The 12616-nt window shown below is 40.1% G+C and overlaps 1 protein-coding gene across 2 annotated transcripts in view; it reads left to right on the forward strand.

The window, feature by feature from the left end:
- Positions 1-12616, forward strand: part of Ubr1 (ubiquitin protein ligase E3 component n-recognin 1) — a 122416-nt gene that overhangs the window by 22719 nt on the left and 87081 nt on the right. For both annotated transcript variants that reach the window (XM_050133464.1, XM_050133468.1), the window contains exons 4-5: positions 279-389; positions 10304-10434. In XM_050133464.1, coding sequence (XP_049989421.1) covers positions 279-389; positions 10304-10434 — 242 coding nt within the window. The remainder of the gene's footprint in view (positions 1-278; positions 390-10303; positions 10435-12616) is intronic.

The raw sequence follows: 12616 nt of genomic DNA on the forward strand, positions 1-12616 counted from the left end.
TTTTTGGTTTTTCGAGACAGGGTTTCTCTGTGGTTTTGGAGCCTGTCCTGGAACTAGCTCTGTAGACCAGGCTGGTCTCGAACTCACAGAGATCCGCCTGCCTCTGCCTCCCAAGTGCTGGGATTAAAGGTGTGCGCCACCACCGCCCGGCTATCCTGATTCTTTTATATCAAATACAATTAAGATTGGCGTGTTGGTGGATATTTATTATTTGAATCAAACTTCTTACTTTTCATTGCTTTATAAGAAAGTTTGGCAACTCATTTTTCGTTTTTTAGATGCATACTTCTACTGGAGGAGGGTTCTGTGACTGTGGAGACACAGAAGCCTGGAAAACCGGCCCCTTCTGTATGGATCATGAACCTGGAAGAGCAGGCACTACAAAAGAGGTAAGAAGCTTAATTGCCATTTGAAATTTTCTGAAATTTGATGAGAATAAATGTTATAAATATATGAGTTAAGATGAATTCCATTTAGAATCCAATATTTTTGTTCTAAAAGTTAATTATAAGAACATTTTGTTTTCTACTCTCCAGAGTAGAAATTTTCTCCAGAGAGAATGAATGCACACATGCCCAAAATGAATTCAAAATACTTTTTTTGTGTATAGTATGTGATTTTATTTCTCAAATACGGAATGAGTTTTAAATATACATCATTTTGTGTATCATCGAGCAGCACATCAAAACCAAATTTAACTTGATTTTTAGCCTCCCCCAAGATAGATTTATTTATTTACTTACTTACTTACTTATTTATTTATTTATTATGTATACAGTGTTCCTCTGCATGTATGCCTGCAGGCCAGAAGAGGGCACCAGATCTCATTACAGATGGGTGTGAGCTACCATGTGGGTGCTGGGAATTTTTAACCACTGAGCCATCTTTCCAGCCCTCAAAATACTTTTTGTTAGTCAATGTGAACAATAAGGATAATGTACAGCCCCAAAAGAACAAAATGAGGGTGCTGGAGAGATAGCTCAGTGGTTAAGAGCACTGGCTGCTTTTCCAGAGGTCATGAGTTCAATTCCCAGCAATCACATGGTTGCTCACAATCATCTGTAATGAGATCTGGTGCCCTCTTCTGGCGTATGGACATACATGGAGGCAGAATGTTGTATACACAATAAAATAAATCTTTAAAAAAAAAAACAAAATGAAATTGTTAATAGATAAGAACAGAATATAATGAATATGAAAACAAAGTGAGCACATGAATTCAGTAATTGCTTTTCATAAAGTGAAAGATAGATAAAATGACTCAGTGGATACATTTTTTGTTTTTTTTTTTTTGTTTTGTTTTGTTTTGTTTTGTTTTTCGAGACAGGGTTTCTCTGTGTAGTTCCACAGCCCCTCCTGGAACTCACTTTGTAGACCAGGCTGTCAGGAACTCATAGAGATCCACCTGCCTCTGCCTCCCAAGTGCTGGGATTAAAGGCATGTACCACCACTGCCCAGCCAGTGGATGGATACAGTTTAGTTAGGAAAAATTGAGCAAGTCTGGATATAGACACTTAGATAGGAGGTGGGAGAGAGCTAAAGGACCACAGATACAGGTGAAGTATGGGACCCACAAAAGACTGCTGAAGGATTCTCAGGTAATATGCCTAAAAGTGAATTGTTGGTTTTGTTCTTTTGAGGCAGGGTCTCATTACATAATCCTGGTTGTCTTGGAACTTGCTATGTAGACTAGGCTGGCCTCAAACTCACAGAGATCTCCTGCCTCTGCTTCCCAAGTACTGGAAACACTGCACTCAGCTATAAAAATGAATTGTTTTATCACACAGTGCAAGGTACCATTCAAAAGCCAAGGGACTACTTGGTAGGTAACCATTGAAATACTTGGCAGAATTGCCACCATGTAGCATTTCCCTCCAAACACCATGCTCACAGGGTTTCATAGATAAATCCTTGAAAATTTCAAGGATTATATACTTTTTATGCCCTTTCAACTATTCTGGATCTCCATATAAGCAGTGAACACATATGAGGGCCAGATGATGCTCTTTGCTGACTTTTGTTTGAATATCTCCCTAGGTATTAGAGTTGGGTATTGAAGTCTTCCGCTTATTGTGGATGGACCTGTGTGGCCTGTTCAGCCTTTTAACATTTGTTTTATGAAATTGGTGGCCCCCCAGACTTAGTGCATAGATACCTACAATAGCTATGTCCTCTTGATTGTTCCTTTTATTACTATGTGGTAATTCCTTTCATCTCTTCTAATTCCCTTTGGTTTGAGTCTTGAGGAATTGCTATGCCAGCTTGTTTTCAGCTTCCCTCTGTTTGGGAGGTTGGTTTCTGACCTTTGACTCCCAGTTTTTGGATGTCTTTGCCAATTATGTGAATTTCTTGGTGATAGCAGATAGTTGGATCTTGTTTTTTAATTCAATTTTAGTCTTTAAATTGAAAAGTCAAGGGAATTTGTATTCAAGGTTATTATTGAGGTTATTGTTCAAGATTTACTATTACTGATGGCTTTGTTGGCTTCTAGTCATTGGGAGTTCATTTCTGCTCTCCTGATAGTTGTCAGAGGTTTGTTGACTTGCCATGTTGGATATGGCTGGTCCTTCACATTTCTCTGTCTTCTTGTGCCATGTATGCTTTCTTGTGTTCTTGCGGATAAAGCTGACTTTCTTCTCTGGTGAGTGCTTTCTGAAGTGCTGACCTAGTTGTCATGAATTGCCTTCACATGTACTCATCTTGAATACTCATGTCTGTGCACCTTTACTTGATAACTTTCCAGGGGGTAGCAGTTTGGTTTGACAGTTTCAGGGCTCGCACTATAATACATCACACATTTTCTGGCTTTGAGTGTTGCTGAGGAAAGGTTAATGTCGTTCTGATCTTTCTGCCTCTGAATGTGAGTTGGTGTTTTCTTTTACAGATGTTAGTATTCTCTGTTTCATTTAAATTTAGATACATGCCATGCAGAGGTTCTCCTCTGGACATATTTAATTAATTCTTGATTATAATTTTTAAAAATAGATTGTCTAAGCTTCTTTATGTAATTTGCCATAACTCCTGCTAGGCTATGAATATATAGGTTAGGTCTCTTAAATGTATCTGAGATTGCTTACAAGTTTTGGTTATCTGCATAATTTATTTTTCCTTTATGTATACCTGTGGGCTTTATCTCTGAAGTTTGTCCTTAATCCTTGGTCTTGATCTGCTATGGTTTTTCTTTGTTTGTTTCTTTTGTTTTCGTTGTCTCAAAATTACTGATACTTTCATCTGTTTGTATCTTTCTTGTGTGGATCCTAATTGATTTCTTAACCATTTATGGAAGTCCTCTATATGGTCGCTGACCCTTTTTAAAGAAATAATCTTTGAACTCTTTTAAGCATTTTAGCTATCTCATTACCTTTGTTCTGGTATTTAAAAGTTGTGAGTTCTGTAAGAATGGCCAAGATCAAAAACACTGATAACAGCTTATGCTGGAGAGGATGTGGGGTAAAGGGAACCTGTATTGCTGGTGGAAGTGTAAGCTGGTACAGCCCCTTTGGATGTCAGTGTGGTGATTTCTCAGAAAATTAAGAAACAACCTACCTCAAGATCCAGCAATACCACTTTTGGGTATATATCCAAAGGATGCTCAATCGTACCACAAGGACAAGTGCTCGACTATGTTTATAGCAGCATTGTTTGTAATAGCCAGAACCTGGAAACAACCTAAATTAAATGACCCTCGAAGGAAGAATGGATAAGGAAAATGTGGTACATTTACACAATAGAGTACTGCACAGCAGAAAAAAAAATAACATCTTAAAATTTGCGGGCAAATGGATGGAGCTAGAAAACATGATTTTGAGTGATGTAACCTAGACCCAGAAAGACAATTATCAAATGTAGTCACTCATAAGTGGCTTTTAGACATAAAGCAAATTAAAATCAGCCTACAGTCTACAATCCCAGAGAATCTAGACAGCAATGAGGACCCTAAGAGACATACATGGTTCTAAACTACATGGGACGTAGGAAAAGACAAGATCTCTTGAGTAAATTGGAAGCATGGGGACCACGGGAGAGGATAAAAGGGGAGGGGAGAGGTAGCAGCGGAGTGGAGAAAAATATAAGCTCAATAAGAAAAAAAAGTGGTGAGTTTGTGGAAGTGTAGTGTAATGCTGTATTTATTGTATCTTTTGTTGTGCTTTGTGCATGTATTGGGAGTTAAGTGGCCTCTGGTTTTGGTTCTCCTTTTTCTCTCTGTTTTGTTGATTTGATTTGTTTTGTTTTATGGGAGCCCTCCTGGTGCTTTGTCTTTATGTTCGTTTGGGGAAAGCTGACTGAAGGATGGCTTGACAACAGTCCCAGTATGAGCTGCAGGAGATGTTCCTGTGCTTCACCTTAGACCCCAGCATGGCTTTGAGACAGCAGCACTAAGGTGCTGATTGGAGAAACACACTATGTAGTTGGTTTTTGGTTTGGGGGCTAAGGGTATCAGTAAGTCAGGAAGTGAAGAGGGAATAGGGGGAAGGGGATAGGAGAGGAAGTAAGAATAAGCAAGGTATTTGGGCTAGAGGGATGAGACACAATAAAAATTGTCTTTTAGGTGTAGAGAAAATAATCTGTTACTGACTGTGTTTGTACATATCTGTGAATGTACTGAAAGCCTTTCCTTGTCTGCTGTTTTGTTTGTATTTGTTTCCTTGTTTGATACAAGCTCCAACAGTAAGTATAGCCTAAGCTGGCCTGAAACTTGCTGAGTAGCCTAGGCCAGCCAGCCCCTAACTCTACTGATCATCCTGCCTCAGTCTACCAAGTGTTGGGATTGCGGGCGTGTACCATTTAATGGTTGTCTGTTTACCACCTGAAACCCAGGAGCAAAGGTTTCAATTCATTGAGAATGTTGCAACTGAGGGAACATGCCTGACTGCAGGGAAATTATTTACTAGAGTCTGAGCTACTTTTTAGCAGGTATACCCTATAAAATGATATCCCCACCCACAGCAACCATTAACCGCCAGCTGTCAGTCAGGATAGGATGGGGCCTCAGGTGCCCTCTCTATGAGAAAATACTAAGCCCAATCTTGTGTAAGTTTTGTGTATGTAACCACAGCTGCTAAGAGTGCATGAGGCAGGCAGATGGCTGTGTCATGTCCTGGGACATCTTTTTACCATCCCCTATTCCTACTACACATAGCACCTATTCTCTTGCTCTTACACTTCTGCTCCCCCTGTTTTCAGCCGTGTGTTCCCTGAGCCTTGGAGGGTGCCAACCAATGCCTCAATTAGGCCTTAGCACTCCATCACCTATCATTTCCTGTTGGCACTTTGAGCCTGTGCATTAACTGTCCCTACAGCTATGGGACTCTTCTACAGCTATGGGACTCTTCTTGAGGACAGAGAACACTAGCATATGTGTATAAACATGAGGATTAGCAGTTTGCTTTTTTTTTGTGAGATAGGGTCTTACTCCATAGATAGTGTTGTCACTGAGCTCATGGCCACCCTCCTGCTCAGTCTCCCACATGCTGAGATTAAGCACAAACCACCATGTACAGCTCAAATTGCACACTTAAATGAGTAAATTGTAGTGATACTGCTTATGTCACAATAAAGTTGTTATTAGCAGCTCACTTATGAAAGTCCGAGTTAAAATACTTAATATGGACATCACCAAACCTTCACAGTACCTTCTAGTTTATAACAACAAACAACGGTACCAGGAAAAATATAGAATATAGGTGTTTGGTTTTGTTTGTTTTGTCTTTTAGCAGAAAAACTGGTCGTCTTCATGAAGAAAAAAAGATGGGGGAGGAGCACTTGGGATGGGAGATTAAGTTAGATGTGAATGTCCAGCACTTGAGAGTCACAACAACCAAATGCAGTCTGTGGATCTTGGTCTCAAGAAATGTTTATAGACGCTAAGAGGAATGGAGCTGGGGAGATGGCTCAGTGCGTGAGATCATGTACTGCTCTTGCAGAAGTTCAGTTCCCAGCACTCACATCAGGCAGTTCCAAGAGGATCTGACATGACTGTCCTCTGCAGACGGATGCATGGAAACACACCCACGCACACGCGCACACACAAACCAACTAACTAACTAAATAGGGGACTGGTTCCAGAGGATCTGGCACCCTCTTCTGTTCTCCAAGGGCACATGTGTGCTACAAACATGAAGGCAAAACATTCTTACACATAAAAATAAATGATAATTTTTTTCTGGCTTTTCGAGACAGAGTTTCTCTTTCTAGCCCACGTGAATCTCTGAGTTCTAGGATAGCCAGGGGTACACAGAAAAGCCCTGTTTCGAAAAGCAAAAAATAAAATAAAGAAAAAACTAAAAAACAATGTGCTGGAGTATGAAAGTCATGATGACTGTATTTTACCTTAAAATATTTGAACAAGAATAAATAAAACGTGGAAAAATGTTGCACTATTAAGTTTAAATTAAGGGGTATTTATAGGGTCTGTTTTTCTGCTTAAAATTTTTACTGATAATTTTTTTAATTCACTAAGTTGATTAACACTGAAGAAGTAAAAGTTTATAAATTGCTCCAGAGCATGGGAGAAAAGAAGGGAGGCTTTGTACATTTGTTCTAGGAAGCCAGAAAACACTGATGTCGGATCTAACAAAATGTAGGTGTTCTAGATCAGTCTTATTAACAGTTTCACGCTGAGATCCTAATATAGCATTAACAGGTGAATTCATACATATTAGGATACAACACAACAGGTTTTTTTTAATACTTTGTTTTTAATTGAGCTATATGTTTTCCCCCACTCCTCTTTTTCCCTCCCCTTCCTCCTTCCCCCTTGCCCCTCATGCTCCCAATTTACTCTGGAGATCTTGTCTTTTTCTCCTTCCTAGGTGGATCCATGGTTTTGGGTTTTTTGTTTGTTTGTTTGTTTTTTATTATTCATCTTTATTTTACATCCCTGATGCAGCCTCACCCCGTCCTCCCCTTCCAATCTCCCAACTATTCCCCTCCCCCATCCCTTCCTCTTCCATCTTCATCCAAGAAAGGGCAAGTCTTCTTTGAGTATCAATAAAACATAACACATTAATTTGCAGTAAGACTAAGTATCTCCCCTTGTAGTCTGGGTAAGGTAAGCCAGTATTAGGAGTAGGGGCCCAAAAGCCAGCAAAAGAGTAGGAGACAGCCTCTGTTCCTGGAGTTAGGATTCCCAAAGAGGACCAAGCTACACAACTGTAACAAATATGCAGAGGACCTAGGTCAGTCCTATGCAGGCTTCCTGGTTGTTGGTTCAGTCTCTGCAAACCCCTATGAGCTCAGGTTAGTTGATTATGAGCCTTCCCAAGGTGTTCTTCTCCCCACCCCCTACACGCACACACACAGGGTTTCTCTGTAGTTCATAGTGTTCTTGACCCCTCTGGTTCCTACACACCTTTGTTCTCCTCAGGGTTCTCAAACTTCACCTATTGTTTGGCTGTGGGTCTCTGCATCTGCCTCCATCAGTTGCTGAATGATGCCTCTTGATGACAGTTGGGCCAGGCACCAATCCGGTCACAGGAGACAGCCAGTTCAGGCTACTTTACTATTGCTAACCCTGAAATTTCCACCCAAGCAGTGCCCCTCAGCACTCTCCCCTCCGTTCCCCCACTACATGATTGCTTATGTTCTCATCCCACCTGCCCGTAATCCACTCACAAAATCTCTTCTATTTCCCTTTCCCAGGAAGATCTGAGTGTCCCCCCATGAACCTTCCTTGTTACTTAGTCTCTGGGTCTGCAACACAACCATTTTCACATTGCTGAAGAAACCCCTTCTTGGAACTCTCCTGTGAAGGTGTTTGTATCTTAGCACAAATGGAGAAAGTTTTCTTGGAAAGTATTTTCAATTTCTTTCAGGGATATTGACCTTAAATCAAAAGCCATACAAATTACATTTCATGTTGGAACACCAGTGTTTCAGAAGTAAGAGACAAGAGATCCATTGTTGCTGCTATTGAACCTGTTCTGGAAGAACTCCCAATCAGATCAAAACTAGGCTGAGCTCAGAAATGTAAATATTGCAAAGGATAAGGGGGAATAGTTATGATTGCAAGAGGGAAAAAAAAACCCTCAAGAAAATTAACCAAAAAGTAATGAGAACCTACAGTAGACTTTACAAAGATCTCTAGGTTTTGTTTGTTAGTGTGCTGCTGTTCTTTGAGATAAAGAGTTTGTCTAGTCCAGGCTGGCCTGAAACTTAAATCCTTCCAAGCATGGCCTTCCAGTTACTGGGATTGTAGCTGGTTACTACCATGTACACTGAAATGAACAAGCTACAGCAAAATGCCTGCTTTTCTATTTAATATATTTGACAAATATTTATGAATGGCCATATAAACAATACCTTTTAGGAAATGTAACAGAAGATATTCAATTCATTATGATAGAAAAAAATATAATTTGTAAGTAAGAGGGGAGGGGAAAATAATTGTGCTAGATTTATTCATTTACTTGTTCATTTGTTATTTGTTTATGAGCCACTCTTGTATAGACCTGCCTGGCCTGGAACCCACTGTATAGACTAGGCTGGCCTTGAACTCAGAGAGATCAGCTTGACTCTGCCTCCTAAGTACTAGGATTAAAGATGTGTCTCACCATGTCCAGAAAGGTAGCTTTATTTTTAAAAAACTGAATCTGGTCCCAAATAATCTGACCTTGAAAATTTTGGCTTTAAAATTAGGTTGAAAAATAAATAAATATTCTGAAACTGTTTATCTGGGGTGAGGGAAGGATGCTTTGAGTAGCACATCAACTCCTGAAACATCGTGTATTCAGTATTGAATTCTCTCTGCTTTGATGAATGTAATATTCATATTCTGCCAGCTACATGGAATTTTGCCAAACTTAATGGAGAATCACCAAGCTTACCCATGCTGGACTAATAATACTGGTAGCTAGTTGTGTAGCCTTTAAAGAGAGGCTCTTTGCTATGCATGTAAAAGAAATTTCTTTCATATTTCTGGTTCATTGTTAATTTTCTTGTTTTAGTAGTTGGTTGTTTTTATTAGCTTCTGGTTCTTTTGTTCCAGTTGAGTTTATTTCTAAGTTGCAAATGCTTTTCTTGAAACATTCCTTCATAAGCATCAGATATTGTCCATGAACTCAGCTTCTGATGCATGCTGGAAGCAAGAGTTTCTTTCAACTCTTCACCTAAGAACACTTGTATGAATGGTTGGAAGAAAATGTTGAGGGGAGAAAAGGTGAGTGGGAATGTTGTCTTCTAATATTGATATCAGTACTGTTGACATTACCTCTTTAACAAAGACATCTGGACAGAAAAGGTGACATGTTGAAGAGGGGTTAAAACTAAAATTATAGTGCATTGGTGAGAAGACAAAGTAGGTGTTAAAAAAAGAGAGTAGGTCAGTGGTTTGGCCAATTATCCATCTTAACCATACTAAGAATACGCTTTAGCTGTATATAATTATACTCACACTGTTATGTAATAGAATTCAAGCTTTTTTTGTCCCCTTACAGTACTAAATCTCTGTACCCAGTAAACACTGAGTCCCTCTTCCCAGTCCTCAGCAATCACTTTGTACTCTCTGTTCTGCAGTTGTGCTACTGTACATACTGGGCAAATCACAAATAATTGTTCTTTTGTGGTTGGCTAAGTTGTCATTTTTCTTGTCTTGTTTTATGGTGCTGAGGATCAAACGGCTCACAATAGGCAAAAGATTACCACTGAACTTCACCTCGGCCCCATTTCTTATCCTTTGTCATCACTGCTTGCTGTGACTACTTCCAAAGCTACTATGAGAGTTGTTTTTAATGTGTCTAGAGAGACAGCTGTGGATACTGGCAACCAAACTCTTTTATTTTTGGTTATGAGCTTAGCCTTTAACCGCTGAGCCATTTCCCCAGCCCATAAGAATAGTTTTGTTTGTTTGTTTGTTTTGGTTTTGGTTTTTTGAGACAGGGTTTCTCTGTGTAGCTCTGTCTGCCCTGGAACTAGCTCTTGTAGACCAGGCTGGCCTCAAACTTACAGCGAACTACCTATCTCTGCCTCCCGAGTGCTGAGATTAAAGGCGTGCGCTACCACTGCCTGGCTCAAGAACAGTTCTTATAAATGATAAAGAATAGACAGTTGTTGCATAGTATTATTGTAATGAAGCTATTCATAAAGAAGAGAATCCACAGGGAAAGTATGGATAAAAGGTACTCCACAGTCTGTGTTTCCTTCTGTCATCTGTAACTCAACCAAGAGCCTATGAACTCAACTTGAATTGATTCCTAGCGGTTATTGTAATGGACTCACTGAATGATTATTTTAAATACTTAACATTATCTTCCTTATCCATTTATTTGGACACAATCTCAGTATATTTTATTTTGTTTCCGCACAGACCTTGAATTGCCCATTGAATGAAGAAGTGATTGCTCAAGCCAGGAAAATATTCCCTTCGGTGATAAAATACTTTGTAGAAATGACTATATGGGAAGAAGAAAAGGAACTGCCTCCTGAACTACAGATAAGGTGGGAGCTGTCAGAAGCCACAGGCTTTAGTGGTGGCTATCTGTGCCTGTGGCCCTTCCTTCCTGTACTAGGGCTTGTACATACAAGGCAAGTGCACTGTTGAGTCACCTCCTAAGAAGACCCCCTTCCTCCCGCCCGCCCTCTCTTCCCTTTCTTCTTCCCCTCTTCCCTCCCTCCCTCCCATTCTCCTTTATGTTAGAATTTATTATTATTTTGGAATAGATATAAGCACAACTATTTTTTAGAATATTTTTTTCTTTTTTTCACTATATTTTATTTTTTAAAAAAGAAAACAATCTTTTTTCATTTTACATACCAATCTCAGTTCCCATTTCCTTCCATCCTCTCATTCCCTCTACCTTCCTACCCCCCCACCCCCCCACCCACTCCCCATCTTACCTCCCCATGAGCTGGTAAGGCACATGGCTTTGAGGAAGGACCAAGGCCCTCCCTGCTGTTTCTAGGCTGAGCAAGTTATCCATCCAAAGAGAATGGGTTCTAAAAAGCCAGTACAAGCAATAGGGATAAATCCTGGTGCCACTACCAGTGGCCCCACAATCTGCCCCAGCCTACAGCTTTCACCCACATTCAGAGGGACTAGTTTGGTCCTATGCTGGTTCCTTCCCTGTCTGGCCGAAGTTGGTGAGCTCCTATTAGCTCAGGTAGACTGTTTCAGTGGGTGTAGCCATCATGGTCTGGACCTCTTTGCTCATATTCTAACTCCTCCCACCCTTCAACTAGACTTTGAGAGCTCAGCTTAGTGCTCTGCTGCGGGTCTCGGCCTCTGTTTTCCTTTAGTTGCTGAATGAAGTTTCTATGGTGACATTTAAGACATATTCATCAGTCTGACTACAGGGCAAGGCTAGTTCAGGTACCCTTTCCACTATTGCTTAGGGTCTTAGCTGGGGTCATCCTTGTATGGATTTCTGGGAAATTTTCTAGTGCCATGTTTCTTGCTAGCCCCACAATGGCTCCCTCAATCAAAATATCTCTTTCCTACCTCTCCATCTCTGTCCTTCCTCCATCTCTACTATCCAGTTTCCTCAAGTTCTCCCCTCCTCCTCCCCTTCCACTCTCCCTTCTCCCCCTACTCGTATGGTCCCAATTTTGTCAGGAGATCTTATCTATTTCCCCTTCCTAGGGGGATCTATGTATGTTTCTCTAAGGGTTCACCTTGTTACTTAGCTTCTCTTGGGTTGTGGACTATAGGCTTGTTATCCTTTGCTTTACAGCTAGTATCCACTTATGAGTGAGTACATACTATGTCTCTCTTTCTGGGTTATCTCACTCAGGATTTCTTTTTTTTAGTTCCATTCATTTACATGCAAATTTCAAGATGTCTTTTTTTTACTGCTGTATAGTATTCCATTATATACATGTACCACATTTTCTTTATCTGTTCTTTGGCTGAGGGGCATCTAGGTTGTTTCCAGGTTCTGGCTATGACAAATAATGCTGCTATGAACATAGCTGAACAAATGTCCTCGTAGTATGAGTGTGCATCCTTTGGCTATATGCCCAAGAGTGATATTTTTGGCTCCTGAGATAGGTTGATTCCCAGTTTTTAGAGAAAGTGTCATACTGATTTCCAGAGTGGTTGTACAAGTTTGCATTCCCATCAGCAATGGAGGAATGTTCCCCTTACTCTGCAACATAAGCTATTATTAGTGTTTTTGATCTTAACCATTCTGACTGGTGTAAGGTGGTATCTCAGAGTCATTTTGATGCCAAGATAAGAGTGGGTGTGGGCTCCTCAGCATGGAGTCATCTAAATTTATTATTACCTTGAAAAATGTACAGAGGGGCTGGAGAGATGGCTCAGCGGTTAAGAGCATTGCCTGCTTTTCCAAAGGTCCTGAGTTCAATTCTCAGCAACCACATGGTGGCTCACAACCATCTGTAATGGGGTCTGGTGCCCTCTTCTGGCCTGCAGGTATACACACAGACAGAATATTGTATACATAATAAATAAATAAATAAATATTAAAAAAAGAAATATGTACAGAGATTGTCTCTCTTGGGAATATTTTCAAAGTATTTTTACTTGAAATACTTAGATACTATGCAGGAGTTAAGCCAAAGAAAAGTAAAGAAATTTTAAATCTATCAGAAGAAAAAAGCCAACATTTTCAGGGGCTTGTTGTATTTATAAGGTTTGTCCTATTTATAGCTGCTAATGCTG

This window comes from Alexandromys fortis, unplaced genomic scaffold (genome assembly GCF_014885135.2).
Source record: "Alexandromys fortis isolate MF-2015 unplaced genomic scaffold, M_Fortis_MF-2015_v1.1 scaffold_6, whole genome shotgun sequence".
NCBI lineage: Eukaryota > Metazoa > Chordata > Mammalia > Rodentia > Cricetidae > Alexandromys > Alexandromys fortis.